Source organism: Dasypus novemcinctus, chromosome 6, assembly GCF_030445035.2.
Source record: "Dasypus novemcinctus isolate mDasNov1 chromosome 6, mDasNov1.1.hap2, whole genome shotgun sequence".
NCBI lineage: Eukaryota > Metazoa > Chordata > Mammalia > Cingulata > Dasypodidae > Dasypus > Dasypus novemcinctus.
In genome coordinates this window covers 75,726,846-75,744,791 of record NC_080678.1, presented here as the reverse complement: position 1 = coordinate 75,744,791, position 17,946 = coordinate 75,726,846, and the positions used below count along the sequence as shown (strand labels likewise).

Below are 17,946 nucleotides of genomic sequence, written 5' to 3'. Positions count from 1 at the left end.
GAATTTCCATCTTAACATTTTTCACAATACCTTGTTCTTGGTGGGAGGCTGAGGAAAAAGTGTTAAGAAATATTTGTTAAATTGAAGGAAATCAAATATATACAAAACAAGGTTCAAGAAATCCATGATGTGTGCGTTTTTAGTTCTGTTTGGTAGAATATATTCATTTGGAGAACACTGACAGCATTGAATTTGAAAGTTTGTCTTTTAGTTATGGGTCATTTGCTTTCTTTGTTTCTTGGCTGATATCTCAGTCTTTTTGAAGGGCCTGAATCTTATAAATGAGAGCATTTCCCAGATTTCATTCTTGGACCTTTCCTCACTATGCCTGTCTCTCTACATGATCTCAGCCACATCCATTGCTTGAATTACCTCTTCTATGCTGGTTCTCAATAATTTCTCTCTAGTCCAGTTCTCCTCCTTCTACATGTCCCTGTTACAGATGAAAGAAGTGATAGAGGGGAAGGATGGTCATTGAAAACTCATTCCCCCTTTGAGATAGATCCTCTGCTTTTCTCATACTTATCTGAAACTCACACAATCTGTTGTTCTCATCTCAGTTTCTAAGTGGTGACCTCTTGTCTGACTTCCTTACTCTGCTCCCTGTGGACATCATGTACCCCTCATTCAATCATTTAAACCTTAATGAATGCTTATTTACTCCAATTGAAAATGGATGTCACAACTGTCTCTTTTTAATTCCAGTATTTGTCTAGAGTTTCTCATTATCATTAAATAAGAGCAGGAAGCATGGCTTACTAATCTCATTATCTTTAACACCCAGTTAAAGTTTTACCCAAAGGAAATGTACAATAACTGCTTGGAGAATGAATGAATGAATAACTACATAAGATATAGATAGATAAGATAGATAGATAGATATCTTTCTATCTAGTGTAGATGGAAGATAAATATCATCCTGCTTGACTTGTAACTCCTTAGCTTTGCTTACTCTGTATCATGCCCTAAGTGTTCAGTAGATATTAATTAATTGCCATTAAGGAATTGACTTTCTACATGAAGCAAAGTCCTTTCTTGAGAATTTTCTTACAGCCTTTGTGAAATTCTTCGTAAGTTGAATAATTTCGGGACTCTTTTGATCAAGTTCTGCCATCTTGGGCAAAGGAATTATTCTCCCAGAAAGCTATCATTATTAGATATTTATTGTCCCATAATTATTAGAGGAAGACAGGATTTTTTTTCACTCATAGCTACATCACTGAACTTTCAGAAAATGCATTACTAATTTTCACATAATCCAAAACTAGGCTATCTATTCATTTAAAAATTACTCTAAAATATTATTTCCACAAAAGACAAATGACAGATTTCTTTTTTGATAGCTACTCATATCTTTGTTTTATTGTATAGAGGTTATTCTTAGTCATTGATGTTTTTAATGAAACAGTTCAGAATATTATGATCCGTATAGGGTCAATATTATACAAATGCATTAATTTTCCAATGCAGTTTTAAATCTCAGAAAATATCTGCTGAGTAGAGTAATTGCCTGATTGTCATTTATAAGCTTACATGTAATCTAATTTATTTATTTATTTATTTATTTATTTTTGTCTTCACAAAAGTTTTATTTCACAGTAATTCATATATACAATATATGGTACTCCCACATATCCAGCATGGAACACTTTCTCCCTTCCCCAGCAAAGATCTTTTTACATGTTCATACTATATTTAATGCAACTGATGAACATATATTGAGACAATAGATTTCAAACAGGATAACACTTGGGTTTACATTGTGGTTTATATTTTAGACTATAAAATTTTCTAAATTTTTGGTTATCTTGCATTTTACATTATGATTTACATTTTGCCCTATAAGCCCCTATACATTTTTGGTGTAATTTAACATGTCCTATATCCATCCTTGCATAATCTTTTTTTTTTTTCCAGTTTTTTTTTTTATTGACTTTGTAATAATATTACATTAAAAATATATATGTGAGGTCCCATTCAACCCCACCCCCCCACCCCCCTCTCCCCCCCCAACAGCACTCGTTCCCATCATCATGACACATCCATTGGATTTGGTAAGTACATCTTTGGGCACCTCTGCACCTCATAGACAATGGTCCACATCATGGCCCATACTCTCCTCCATTCCATCCAGTGGGCCCTGTGAGGATTTACGATGTCCGGTGATTACCTCTGAGGCTCCATCCAGGGCAGCTCCATATCCCAAATACGCCTCCACCTCTCATCCCTTCCTGCCTTTCCCCATACCCATCGTCCACCATGTCCACTTTTCCCAATGCAATGCCACCTCTTCTATGTGGACATTGGATTGGTTGTGTCCATTGCACCTCTATGTCAAGAGGAGGCTCAGATTCCACATGGATGCTGGCTGCCATCCTCCCATTTTCAGTTGTAATCACTCTAGGCTCCATGGTGTGGTGATTGTCCTTCTTCAACTCCATCTTAGCTGAGTGTGGTAAGTCCAATAAATCAGATTGTAGGTGCTGGAGTCTGTTGAGGCTCAGGACCTGGCTTTCACATTATCAGTCCAGAGATTCAAATCCCCTAACTATATCTTAAACCCCAACGTTAACTGCACCTCCAGCAGATTAGTATGAAAGTCTTATGAAGGGAGATCCCATCTGAGTCCAGATTCATCACACATAAACACCATTTCCAGAGAGGGGCCATCTGCTCTGGTAGTAAACCCCATCGGCCATGACCATAACTCTCATGGGTCTCTTTAGCCTTCATAGGAACCAATATCTGGGGGTTGTATCTGCTTTATCTGTCTCTCTGACTCTGCTCAGTTGTGCATGAGGGCAATCCTTCTGCCAGCCTCCAGACTCTTTTTTAGAAACTCGTAGCCATATAAACTCATTTCTCCTTTCCATTTCCCCCTTACTTTAGGTCAAACAGCATTTTAAAGTCATGTTATTTTATGTAGACATGGATATTCTGCTGATCCGCATTGAACCTTCCATATAAGGTCCTTTTCCAGTTGCATCATCAGTTGGTATTTGATAGTGGTCCCTCGTTGCCAGGGAGGCTCATCCCCGGGTGTCATGTCCCACGCTGGAGGGAAGGCATTGCATTTACATGCTGAGTTTGGCTTCGAGACTGGCCACATTTGAGTAACATGAAGGCTGACAGGAGGAAATTCCCAGGCACAATGTTGCTCTAGGCCTTGTTCTTATTTTAGGTTTATCAGCTCAGAAGCATAGTCATTAGCATCAGGGGCTCACTGTTGAACCCTCACTCCCTCCCGGTCCCCGCCGCTGTACCTGGGAGACTATCGCTGTTCCCCTAGGGACCACGACAGAGCACCACTGGCCAGGAACCCAGTACCCCCCCTGCTGGGTTTTTAATTGTTGCCACTATGAGTATATCCAATCATTACCATGCACCCTGGACATATGTTCTGTCAGCTATATATCACCTGTCATTGGTATCCCATACCAGTATCCCTCCATTGCCATTGTTGAAACACTCTGTGATCCAGAACTCCCCGAAATTTGAAGCCCAATATAATGTCATGGTCCCTTACTAGGGAATGGCATATAGCGATGGGTTTAAAGGATAGATAAAGAACTTGGATAAAGTTAGATAAAGAACTTAGATAAGGAATGTTGGCTTGAAAAAATTCCACATCCTATCCTTTCCCCCCCCCCCCTAATTATTCAGCATTTCTTCGTAGGAGTCCTAGACCACAGCAATGCATATATATAATATACAGCACTCCCATACATCCACCACAACACCTTTTTCCTTCCACAGCGATACTCTTACACCCTATTCACATCATATTTACTTAAGGTGATGTACAGAGTCTGAGATATTAGCTTTCTAACATGGTAATATCTGTGCTTACATTATGGTGCATACTTTAGGATACACAGTTCTTTACATTTTTAGTTCTCCTATGTTTTACATTATGGTTTACATTATCAGTCTGTCGTCTCCTATATATTATGGTGTAATATTACATGTTTTATATCCATCCTTGTGTACTCTCAAGAAACTCCTCTCTTACCCCCCATTTACTTTGGTTCCACACATTTAACATCCATTTTCCCTTCCACCTTGGTGCCCACAGTGACAGCCAACCTCCGTTTCCTGAGGGGCCACTTCCAGAGATAGATGGAATAGTGTTTAGGGCCTAACTTGCTCATCTGCCCCAATGCCCTGGGATCCACCCTTTCTCTCGAGGGATAGAGTTCCCTCTATTTGGTGGCATTAGTCCTCCCCAGGATGTGGGTCCACCCCCACTCTCACTACTTGGGATTCTACCCCATGGTGTCACCCACTCTGGCAGAATGAGCATTTAGACATTCCCCAGGAGCCCGTCCTGCATCAGACCCTCCCCTCCGAGCATTCTAAACAGGTAACCCTCTTTATTATATTTTGATATTATTTTCTCGGCATTTTACTCTCCACCACCTCCTAACCCTCTCCGGTGTTCGTATACATGTAATCTAATTTAAAAGAACTAATTGTAACAGAATGTTATACTTGTTTAATAATTTAAGGTGTGAGGGCAAGAACAATTAATGCAAACGGAGAAAATTGGACATCAAATTCATTTATTATTCTCCTTGCTCTATTAATCTGTTATCAACTTGCATAAGTGGTGATCTAACTTGGTTTAATTACCATGAAGTCTGCAATTTAGCTAATGAAAATTTTTCATCAGTTCTTCCAACAAAGTAGAAAATATTTTATAATTTTGTAATCATGAAATTTCATGTATAATTTCATGTAATCATGAAAATGCATGATGACCATATTATTTGTACCTATGCATGAACATTGTAATAGTTCAATTTCTTTGAGGAAATGATGCAGTTTTATCACTTATAATCTGACCTCTGAGCTATGTACAATTTTTTAAAAATAGTGACTTTTGAGAACAAGAGAACAAGAAAATAATTGCTTGATTATAATTTTTTCCTGGAAAATGTGTTTATATTAGTTTAGTAAGGGATATTTGTACATCATCTTACACAGGATTTGTGATGCTAGGACTTGGGGATAATGTACAAAATTTTTAACCAGTGAGATTACAGGAATAAGAAATAAGGTGGACTATTTACTGTAAAAATGGAAGCCTGATTTATTTTTAATTTCTCCTCAGCTCCGTAAGGCTATTATAGATCATGTGTCAGACTCTTTCTTGGATACGACAGTCCCACTTTTGGTTCTCATTGAAGCTGCCAGGAATGGCCGGGAAAAGGAAATAAAAGAATATGCAGCAATATTTCGTGAACACACCAGCAGGCTTGTAGAGGTAAGGGTGCTGGAACTGAAGCTACTTTAAATCCAGGGAAATGAGGTTCCTGTTCCCCATTTCCCAATGAATTATACTTTAATAAAAACTTTTGACAAACTATCATGGATGAAATCGGGTTGGTCAAGATATATGAAGATAAATATGTCAAACTTTATTAACTAAACTCCATTGACTTTGAAAAGGCAATTTTTATAAAAAGCTATGAAACCATGCTCAGTTTTATTTTCTTTAAATGTGTATCTTTTAGACCAAATTAGTGGTTAAATGCAGATACTCTTTGTTTTGTCCTTAAAAATGTTTTCTTACCATTCAAATTTAAAGTAACAAGTACTCTTATGTCTTATCACTTTACTATTTTTCTACCATATTTTCATGGTTGTGTTTCTCCTCCAGCTTTTCAAAGCTTATTCAGCTATGTAATATGACTGTAGATCAAGAATAAAGGATATAAAGGAGTAGAGCTATCCATGAATAATTAACAAGGGGGGTGGATTGACCCATGCCCCAAAAGGGGCAAGAGGAGATGGTACAACTATTCCCATGGAGACATGGGGATACCCTGAGGACTGGGAAGCAGGATGGCATACTGCAAGAGGAGTCATGATGTGTTGAAAGAGTCCCAGGAAACAGGTAAGGGCACCTATTGTATTTATGGGCATCAAGAAGGTAGCCACAGTATAAGAGCCAACTTGAATGAGAGAAAACAAAGCCAGGATCCAGTGCATGAAAAGGGGGAATGTGATTTATCAGATCCATATACCAGAACTGATTTTCAACTAGGACCCATTAGTATAGCTGTATTATTTGTTTAGGGATAGTGGCTATTCTGATTATCGGTGCTGATGCCAAACAGGTTCTTGAATGTTTTGACTGTCGTACCTGCCTATTAATGGCTATGCACTCTGTGGTGAAATATGTATTTTCTGGACCAAATTGCCTATAAAACTTGTGAGTGAGAAATAATCACCACCTGAATTAGAATCACAATGTCTAATGTAACGTATACTAAACACATTTTTTAATGTGGATGCACTGGGAAGGAGGTTTGTAGTGTGGCTAACATTTGTACTATAAGCTCTTTCTCTCTCTTGATCCCAGCCTCTACATTAGAAAATGAAAGCCATTGATGAATATATAATTACTAAGGTCATTTTGGCCCTAAAACTGACTCCTCTCCCAACTTAAAATCTCCTTTGAACTTTTTAAGACCTCCATGAGAGAGATTGGGCAAGTTATAACTCCCATTGATCTTAAATGAAAATAAAAGAAGAAAATTCAAACCAGGCTAATTAGAATAGGGACTGAATTCCAGGCTTAAAATTTTAATTAGTTAATTAAATTATTATTTATTCATGCATTTATTTCATGCATTCATTCCTTACGTATTTATTAATTATTCCCTCAAGAGAATGTTAAAAGATGGCAGAGCAGAGGGAGGCAGATATAAAAGGCACCTAACTATGTATAACTCCTGACAGTGATACAGATTTTGTATGAAAATGTGTTATCTAAATTGAAGACATAGCAATTATGAAAACAATTTTTAGTGAAATGTTCTGAAAATAAAGGTTGGTTCTGCTAATAGCATAGCATCCCTATTCCTATCACTCAGTTTAATTTTTCTGTGAAACCCACATCTTATGAAGTACTCAATGAAGATGACTCCTTGGTCATATAATTTTTGGAAAGATATATCTATAGCTCATATTTCAGATTTGCATTCTTGAAAAATCCTGAAGTAAAGAGAACTCTTTAATTTAATTTAAACCAAAGTTTCTCCAAGTCATTTTACCTCAGAAATTCTTTCTTTCATAATACTATTAAGGTGCTGCCTTTCACACATGGTTGAAAAATGCCACCAAATGATGGCTTACCATTATGTAGACATAGCTCCAAGAATTCATTTGAAATGTTTAAGGATTCTGAAAATTCTTCTTCATGTGAATATTTAAAAGATGGAAGATTTGGAATTATGAGCTACTGGAGGCTGGGAATGGGTCTTATTTAATACAGTATGTACTTTTAGTACATTATAATGAAATTCTGCTAGGTTGGGGGTCAGAAGGTCTGAGTTCTAGTTCTCACTCTGGTATTACATTGAAATTTCATTCTAATTCATTTCCTGTTTCACTTAGCACTTGCTATATAACAAATGATCCCCAAATTTAGTGGTTTTAAAAAAGCATTTATTAGTATTATTATCTCTCATCATCCTGTGGGTTGACAAGGCAGAGCTGGTTAATTCTGACTTGGACTTTCATGTGATTGCTAAGTTGCAGTTGGAACCCTCTAAGGGTTTGACATAAAAGATGGCTCATTCATGTGACTGGAAGTATATGTTAGCTGTCAGTTGGGAGCTTAGCTGTGGCTGTCAAATGGAGCCCTATAAATGATCTTTACATGTGACTTGGATTTCTCAAAGCATAGTAACAAAGTTCTAAGTGCAAGCAAGAAACGGAAAGTAGAAGATACCATTCTCTTAAGGTCTGAACTCAGAAACTGGCAGGGCAAGATTTCTGTATTCTGTTGTTCAAAGCAATCACAGAGCCCATCCAGATGCAAGGGGTGTGGGATTAGACTCCACCACTCAATGGATGGAGTAGCAAAGTGATTGTGGCCATCTTTACTACATTTCTCTTCCTAGGGCTTCATTTGCTTCATTTATAAAATGAAGGGATTAGATCATTTCTAAGGTTATTACCCATATCCAAAATTATATGGCACAACAATCACTTTTTTTCAATTGAAATATTTCTAGTTTCCTAAGGGATATAGACACTGGAGAAGAAGAAAATTTTTTTCAAGTATACTGCTTACATATTAGGTGGTTTTCCTACATATCTAGAACAAAAATTTTAAAAAGAGTACTAAATCTATCACCCAGGAAAGTTCTTGTTTGAAATGAGCTGTTTAATCAAAGGAAAATCATCACTAATTTACTACAGACATTGAGACAGAATATCTGAGGCACCATCCTGGGGAAAAGAAGCTCTTAAATATATCAGTTTCAGAGGACATTTGTATGTTCTCTGTGTAGAGGTTACTTACCAATTCTTCACCTCCCATAACTCCCAAACCCCTCTCCTCCACAGACGTGCACTTATACCCATCGTATTCCCTGATTGGGTAATTTGACATAGTGGAGCAGAAAGTCTTAGGTTCTAAATGACTGCAGAGAAAGTTATTTTCAGCATGTCTGGGTTTTGCTACCCCAACTATGTCAGAGAAATCTAAAAATCAGTGAAATTGTTGAAGTAAGACTTAAATAAAAAACAAGAGTCCATTTTTTAAAAATTCCTATCAGATCTTTGAAGTAAAATTCCATACTGTTAAAGGAACCTTTTAAATCATGGTCATCCTGTGACTTTTACAAAAAGATAGTAAAAAGTAGAAATGAAAACATAGCAAAAACAAGGTGTTAAGAAATTCTATTGATGATAATTAGAAAATGAAAAGGATGTATGGGATTGAAGAGAAGAAATGGGCATGATGACCAGAGTGACTGATAAATGTGCCTAATATTCCTGGTAAAGTCATGTCTGTGGTGTCCTGCTACGTCACAATGCAATTCGGCATAAAATGATCATAGGGGAAAAGATGGTTATAGAACCCTGTGTAATGCCAGTAACTGGACAGCCTAGACCCTTGTGGCTACTTTTATGTTTTATGTAGTTATGGTGAATGAAATTGCCAATATACAAAGTTTTTCCTACTTTGTGCTTGTGACTTACTATTTGGATCAACCTAGTCAAAGTGGGAATGAGAAAACAGGAGTTAAAAGATAGTGATTAGTGATTAATGACAAATGTGCTCATTGAATTATGCTCCCAGTACTTTGATGTCACCCTGAGGGAGACTTAGGGCACCATTTACTCTACTGGTCTCCACTAACAATACCTATTAGCCAGAAATTTAAAATATGATTTTTATCTTATTTTATTGCTTCTTGAGATTCCTACAATAAAAGAGAGTATACAGCTAGTGCTCAGGAAGTCTATTTTGAATGAAGAAACACATAATGCCAACCCAGTTCTCTTTCTCTCTATTAGCTCTTGTCTTTTCTTTGGTTCATATTGTTGATTTCACAAACTGGACTCTAGATGCAGGCCTGAGCCCAATTACTTAACAGAGTATCTCCCTAGTTTTACTCTGCATGGGTATTTTAAAATAACAGCAATAAGAAAAAATTCAATTATCATTAATTAAAAAAAGCAGATACTATAAACCTGCTCAAATCTCCTTCAGAAGAAGTATGTGACAATTCAATAATATCTTTAAAGTACTTTCTCCACCTTAGACATACATTTTGTAACTTTAATGTGATGATATAACTATTATTAGAAGAATGGAATTGTATTCAATAAATGCATATTATTTATTATAATGACTATGATTTAATCTTTTCCATAATTAATTTTTTTAACTCCACCATTATTTTTGAGTCACCTTACAGTTTGTTTTCATTAAGTCAGTTCCTGCTGTATACTGTAATTGCTACCAGCTTAATGAGTGAAAAATCTGATTTCCCCTTGGATTTTTACCATACCAATTTTCATTAAATATGACAATATTAATGATCTAGGCCTGACAGAATTTCTATGAATTACAGAAGTTTCTCTCCAGTGAAGCCGGTTACTTCAGTGCTTTGACTTACTCATCAAAAATTCATCTGTCTTGGTACACCTTATTTTAGTAAGTTTCATGGGAACCTTTCATCAAAAAGGAAAAAGTGGGTGGACATTTAATTATACTTTCCCCCAACCTACGAAGCTTATTGTTCCCACTCACAAAATGTTGAGCCAGATTTAGCAAATCTTCCTTGCCAAGAAAGAAGGCTTCATAAGGGACACTTGCTGTTTGCAAGAAATGCTGATTGCTATCAGCTCTGCTAATATCTTTGCTTTTTGCCAGAATATTTTTCAAGTGTCATATGTTACTTTAATTGATTATCAATTATTAAATAAGAATATGTTCATTTTTAAATAGAGCTTTTAGAATCCTGTCCTATTCTTTTTCCTTCTACCGTCAAAAGAAAAAAAATTTTAAAAATGAAACAAACCCATACTTTGTATACAAACCAACAACTGTTCTCTCTGAGCATCTTGGTGGCATTCCTCTTTTGGTAGGGAGGAGATATCATAGCTAAGTCAAGCATGAATTTGCTTATGTAGAAATAGCATACATTCCCTGAATTATAAGGTGTGCCTGCATCTTAATCCCTCTCCAGCTTAAAAGCCATAGCTGACGATAACCCAAAACCTAACCAACATAAATGGTCGGTGAGTTCCTTCTATGTTTTAAAGATTTCTTTATAAATTTTCCATTAGGTCATAAGAACACAGGAAAGGATAGTTACTCAATTATAGAAAAGCTAGAGACTTTCCACAATCAAGTGTAGAAAATTTTGAGTGGAATTATAATTATTTGGAATTCAGAGGAAGGAAAAAATCTATATGGATTAGAGTAGCTTGGTACTTGAGAATTCAGCATGAAACAAGTAATCTTTAAATTACAATTTAAAGATTAGGCAGGAGTTGGATTTGAAAAAGACATAATTTGAAGTGGATATAACAGCATGAATAAAGACACATGCTCATTCCTGTGTTTCAGGAATGCAGTAGAGATGAAACCTGGATAGCTAACTTGGTAGGGGTATGAGTTTAGACTTCATCTTATAGAACTTGATCCTGTAATGTGCCTGAACAGTTGCTAGAGCTTCTTACCAGAGAAGGCTTTACATGGAGGTCATATTTTAGGTCATCTTTTTGTATCTGGATATAAAAATTTCTAAGCCCAAATGATTCAAATCTCATGAACACTGACATATTAAAAGGGTGGCATTTTCAACCTAACCTATTATTATTTTTAAATGATAGATAAAAAAATTAATATTAATAACGAAAGTGAAACAGAAAAGTATATGCCTGAGGACTTAATGAGTTCAGATCAGCTATGTCCAATAGAAATAGAAGGCAAGTCACATATATAATTTTAAATTTTCTAATAGTTGCATTTAAAAAGGAAAAAATAAACAAGTGAGACTAATTTCAATAATTGTATTTAGCCCAGTATATTGCAAATATTATCATTTTAACATGTACACAAGATAAAAATTATTGAGAATTTTGTATCCTTTTAAATACTAAGTCTTCAAAATTTCACATGTATTTTACACTTATAACCCATCTTAATCTGTGCTAGACACATTTCAAGTGATCAATAGTCACATGTGACTAGTAGATACTGTATTGGACAGTGCAGTTCTAGGTACATAATGAGCAATTTGAGGACAGAAATTATGTCTTCATTCATTTATTCAGCAAATATTTCTTTAGTGTCTATTGTGCTGTACACTGAACTGGCCACTGGTGATACTGTCTAGAGCCTTCCCATCCTGATACATAGTAAGTAGAGTATTTTGAACTAGTGGATAAACAAATGAAGTAGAACATCCATTAATACAATGGATAATATTAAAGATAGTGAAAGGAATAGTTTACTGGATAATGGGTGAAACATAGAGACAGAGTTGAGTTTGAATCCTGGCTAGGTGTTCTTGGGAAAGTCACTTACTATTTCTTGAATCTGTCTTATAAAGGAGATACTCCACTGTAAAGTAGAAATAATGGTAGATCAAATGGGATAACACATGAAGTACCAAATGCAGTGATGGGGATATCATTGTTCAGTGAATATTAGTTTTCTTCTCTTACCACTCTTTAGCATGTATTCTTTTTTTAAAAAAATTCTCTTTCCAAATTTCTTATCTGGGAAGAGGTCACCTGAATCTCCAAATACCACTGACAGTTTAATAAGGTAATTTTCAAGTATATCGTAGTTTTTGGTCACTTGTGTCCGACATTCAAATACAGATAAAAGTAAGTTGTGGGGAAGCGGACTTGACCCAGTGGTTAGGGTGTCCATCTACCACATGGGAGGTCCGTGGTTCAAAACCCAGGCCTCCTTGACCCTTGTGGGGCTGGCCCATGCACAGTGCTGATGCGCACAAGGGGTGCCTTGCCATGCAGGGGTGTCCCCCGCGTAGAGGATCCTCATGCGCAAGGAGTGCGCCCCATTAGGAGAGCCACCCAGCATGAAAGAAAGTGCGGCCTGCCCAGGAATGGTGCTGCACACACGGAGACCTGACACAAGATGACGCAACAAAAAGAAACACAGATTCCCGTGCCGCTGACAACAACAGAAGCAGACAAAGAACACACAGCAAATGAACACAGAGAACAGACAACTGGGGGCGGGAGAGAAGGGGAGAGAAATAAAATAAATAAATAAATCTTTAAAAAAAAAGTAAGTTTTTTTTTTTTCTCTGCACCATTAACAGCCAAAAGTTGGCATGTGCAAAATCCCCTGCTGGAATTATGTAACTAAAGTTTGATATACAATTAAATGGTGTGTAAAACTTCTTTGAAACTGGAACCTTCCTAATATTACTCTCCATGGTAATGTTTGGTCAGACGTTAAGTAACAAACATTCTAACTGACAAATACTGATAAATAATCCCATGCTTAGAAGACAAATTTTGTTCTAATCACTGGCCTGAACATACAAGTTGGGGCCAGTCTACTACTGTTAATCAATTCACTATACCACCCAATTAAAAAAATGTATAGTAAGTCTAAAACATTTCCATTTTTATCTTTTGTGTTTTAAAGTAGACGGGATCTACACTTCTGCTTAATAACTTCAGTAAATTCCTAAATATCTCCAGAATTCAGTTTCATTATCTGTAAATAGAAGATGAGGGGTTAATCTTTTTAATTCCTGGCATTCTGTGATTTTAGAAATAGGAGAGGAGTTTTTTTATTTGTCATATATGTATATATAACTCATTGGTGGGTGGAAGAGGGCGATTAACCAGAAGTGCTGGAGGAGTAGTAATTTTATGGTTTTACCTGGGCAAGAATAACTTTTTTTTTTTTAAATAATGGGTAAAGGAAAATAAGGGGATAAGATAAAAGGAAAATAAATATAACACTTAATTATCTATACCAGTATCATGTCAAGGACTTTATACTCATCACCTCATCATATCACTGATCATTGATAATACTTTCATTACCATTTTGTGGATAAGGAAGCCTGACTGAGGAAACTTAAGCTATTTGCTGAAGATCACACAGCCGTTAAGTGGCAGAGTAGAGAATCAAACTTGGACCTATGTATTAAACAGATTAAAAAAAAATAAAGGTAGCCTGACAAATCTAAAAATAGAAACTGACCCCAAGTTTACTATGTTTAATTCCTTGAATGGAGAGAAAAGAAACATTTCTGAATACTTTTAGGCAAGAGTTCCCTTTTAATGAGTACTATGTACATTTTAACTTCCTCAGTTAGTCCAAAAAAGCCTGCTGAGTCCCTAATAGAAATGAAGAACTGCACAGCATTTTGTTAGGAGTACTCTTCTATATAAAATGCATTTAGAAATAGGCTTCATTTTTTAAGAAGCTTTGGACCACAGAAGGGTTCAACTGTGTCAGGGAAGGAATACTGGTGTGGGGTACTACTGATGGGAGACACATGGTTGGGAGGGAGTTCTCCAGGACATGTATATACGGTATATAAAAATGATCAGATATTTGTTGGCTATTTTCAGGGTAGTTACAGTAACAAATTACAACTGAGGGAGTGCTGAAATCCTAACCAGGGGAGCTCTGTCACATTCCCCAATGGAACAGCAACAATCCCCCAAGTGCAAGGGCAAAGACCAGTGAAGAAGGATGGTCCAATGATGAGCCCTTGATACTGATGACTAGACTTATAAGCCTGTGTGCCTGAAACTTGGATTAGTCCTAGAGCTGTAGGGTGCCTAAGAGTTGCCTCCTGAGAGCCTCAGTGTTGCTCAAATGTGGCCACTCTCTAAGCCAAACTCAGCGTGTAAATGCATTACTTTCCCCGCAGTGGGGGACATGACTCCCAGGGATGAGCCTCCCTGGCGCTGAGGAATTACTACCAATCACTACCTGGTAATGCAACTAGAAAAATACCTTGAATAAAAGGGGTAAATGGAAAAGACAAATGAGTTTATATGGCTAAGAGTCTTCAAAAAAGAGTCAGGAGGTCATCAGAGGGGTTGTGCTTATGCACACCTCAGAAGTATCCCAGAAACAGCCAAAGTAGATACAACCCCAGGTACTGGTGCTCCTGAAGGGTGTGGAGACACACAGGTTCTAAGATCAGGCAGTTGGCTCTGGAGTTCAGTGCTGTGTCAATGGGCCGCACTTTGGAATTTATGTTCCTGAATGTGATGGAGTTGGACTCAGGTATGACCTTTCTACACATGCCTGTTCTGTCACTTTTACTGAACCTGTGGTTGGTGCTGGGGTTGGTGTATACCCAAGAATCTTGACTCTCTGGTCTGGCCAAGCACCAGCTGGGCCCTGAGCCTTAGCAGAGTTGCAACTCCTCTCTGGTTCATTGGACTTACCCAAGTCAGCTAACAGGGGGTTGAAGATGGTCAACCACCACAACAGGGAGCTGAGAGTGCCTATGACTCCAAGCAGGAGAATTGTATCCATCAACCATGTGGGATCTAAGCCCCCTCTTGATTTAGAGGTGGAGTGGTCATCACCATCTCAGGGTCCACAGGATGGAGAATAAAATATGGATTAGAGTGGACTTATTGGTATTCTACTATAGAACTATTGTGACTACTGTAGCATTGACGTGGAGAAAGTGGCCATGGTAGTTGCTGAGGGCAGGGAGAGGGATGAAGACATGTGATGTGGGGGCATTTTCAGGGCTTGGAGTTGTCCTAAATGATATGGCAGGGACAGATGCTGGACGTTAGATATCCTGCCATAACCCACTGAATGGACTGGGGGAGAGTGTAAACTACAATGTGAACTGTAATCCATGCAGTGCAGCAGTGCTCCAAGATGTATTCAACAAATGCAGTGGATGTGCTGCAATGATGAAGAAGGTTGTTGATGTGGGAGAAGTGTGGCGGGTTGTGGGTTATGTGGGAACCTCTTACATTTTTTAATATAACATTTTTTTAATCTATGTATCTTCAAAAAACTACAATAAAAATGAAAAGAAAAAATATAAGTAAATTTAAAGAATGCATTTAGAAGTGCCCCTTCCACCTTTTCACTAAACCCTCTTCCAGTCTTCCCCTCTCCAGTAAGAACTGCATGCAGAGCATCCCCAAGACAGGGGTAGGAAATTCAAATGCCTACTGTAGGCACCAAACAGATAATTAGTCAAAGGGTTTGATAGGGTGGGCATGTGGTGAAATGGGGGATAACCTCAACTCAGTCTTAGTAAATTATTGTTGTGTACAAATAGAGGTCTAAGGTTGTCAAATATTCCAATTTCTTAATAGAACCCAGAAATCTAGATTTTAGTGTAAAACTTGCCAATTGTTAAGTCTAGAGAGCTAAATCAATTAAAAATAAAACAAAACAAAGCAAAATCCACTGGTTTTGAATGTTTGCTCTAGGGCCAAGTTTTAAAAGACCAATTTCAGCAATACAGACTTTCATCAGGGATGTAGATAAGATCTGGAGAATGCTGCTGCTGAGAATCTTGTATAGCTAGTTGGTAAAATATGGGAAATGAACTTAGTTTGGGAGAAGTAGGTTCCTCTCAATTTTCTCTTCTGTAATGATTGCTAGAATTATAAGGCAAGTTGAAAAAAGAGGGTTAAGAGCATACAGAATATCAGCAGTTTCTCCTTGTCTCATCTGCTGTTTGCAAGCAATACTAGAGGGGAGGTAATTAGAAAGACTCATTCCTGTATATATTAGACCTAGTTAGGATTGGAACAAAGTATGCCCAGAAAATCCTTTTCCTAAGAAAATAATTAGTCTTGGTGCTTTCTGCAAGATGGAAATGTTGGATTTGGTGGTTTTAAAAAAATTCTTCCATCACTGAGAAACAAAGTCAAGTTTATTTCATATCACTTCATTTCAAGTATAAGCAGTGTACAAAAAGAGACTTGAGTTTTCTAATTCACCCTTTGACATTTTCTACTTTATACATGGAGATCTGAAGAAGAACAGCCTTAAAAGGTTTGAACTTTATGGAATGAATTAGCCTAGTATATGAGTACTACAAATTCATTCTTCCTCTTCCTCTCACTTTTTCTCTTTCCCACTGTCAATAGAGCAAAATTATTACTCATTGTATCATAAGAGAATATCCAAGGTTGCTTTAAATTTTAAGTTTCCTTTGCCATTAATATGATAAATAGTCTGAATTAGGTTTGCCAAAGGCCATCTGATAACATTTTTAAGCCAAGAATTGTGGGTGCTGGAGATACCACCACAGACAGAAGAAATATAGACCCTGCCCTCTTGGAGCATATCAACTAGAAGGAAATATGGAAAAGTAAATGGAAATGATGTGTGATTTTAGTAAGTGATGTGATGAATGAATTACTGATACTGTGAGAATATCTGTTGGAATTTGGGGCAAGCTAGGATAAAAATTCCAATTTTGAGAAATTGGTTTCTAAACTAGTGTCTAAGGTTTCACTGAAGGTAATTTTTGTTTTAAAAAGTTAAATTAGGGCACACTCAAGATGGGAGAATTAGAAGTTTCTGGGTTCTGTCTCTCTGGAGTTGGTAGAGGAAAGAATCAGTGAAGATAAGACCATTGAAATCATCCAGTCTAAGGGGCAGAAAGGAGCAAAAAGAAGAAAGAAGAAAAGTGAACAGAACATGAAGAACCAATAAATCCCCTGAGGGAGTACCAGAAGAAGAATGAGATAAAGGGGCAGAGAAAATATTCAAAGAAATAATGGCTGAAAATATTCCAAATTTAATGGTAGACATGAAGATGCACATCCAAGATGCTCAACAAACTCCAAACATGATAAACACAAATAGACCTACACTGTGACATGTTATAATCAAACTGTTGAATATGCAAGATAAAGAGAGAATTTTGAAAGTCACAAGAGAGAGACAATGAGTCATATATAAAGGAAACAAAATAAAATTAAGTACCAATTTCTCCTTGGAAAGCATGGAGTCAAGAAGGCGGAGGGAAGACATTTCAGGTGCAAAAAACTGCCAACAAAAAATAAACAAAAGAATTCTAGATCCAGAAAAACTGTCTTTCAAAAATGAGAGAGGAGTTTAGACATTCCAAGATAAACAGAGCTGAGGATATTTGTACCACTATACCAGCCCTAAAGAGATCTTAAATGAATTCTGCAGGTTGGAAGGAAAGGACACTAGACAGTTCCTTGAAGCCAAATGAAGAAATTAAGTTTTCCAGTAAAAATAATGATATGGGGGAACATAAATATCAGTACTATTGTATATTTGATTTGCAACTTAACTTTTTACTTCCTACAGGATCTAAAAAGCAAATGCATACAATTTAATCATAAATCAATGGTTTTAGACTCATAGTGCATAAATATGACAAATTCTTTTGTCAAGAACTACATAAAGGTGAGTGATGGAGGGTTGTAGGAACACAGTTATTGTATGCTGTTGAAGTTAAGTTGGTGTCAAAGTAAATAAGATTATTATGGATTTAGGATGTTACATTTAAGCCCCATACTATCCACAAAGAAAATACCAGAGAATATGTAAACTCATGGGGATGGGAAAATAGAATACAAGTTATGAGGGGTAGGGGACAGGGACAATGAGGAGTTAATACAAACTGACTGTAAAGTTTCTGTTTGGGGTAAATTAGAAAG

At 36.8% G+C, this 17,946-nt stretch overlaps 1 protein-coding gene across 4 annotated transcripts in view; it reads left to right on the top strand.

Moving 5' to 3' along the window:
* CTNNA3 (catenin alpha 3) overlaps positions 1–17,946 on the top strand; it is a 1,802,485-nt gene that overhangs the window by 885,350 nt on the left and 899,189 nt on the right. For all 4 annotated transcript variants that reach the window (XM_012529825.3, XM_071215825.1, XM_058298912.2 and 1 more), the window contains one exon: positions 5,114–5,266. In XM_012529825.3, coding sequence (XP_012385279.2) covers positions 5,114–5,266 — 153 coding nt within the window. The remainder of the gene's footprint in view (positions 1–5,113; positions 5,267–17,946) is intronic.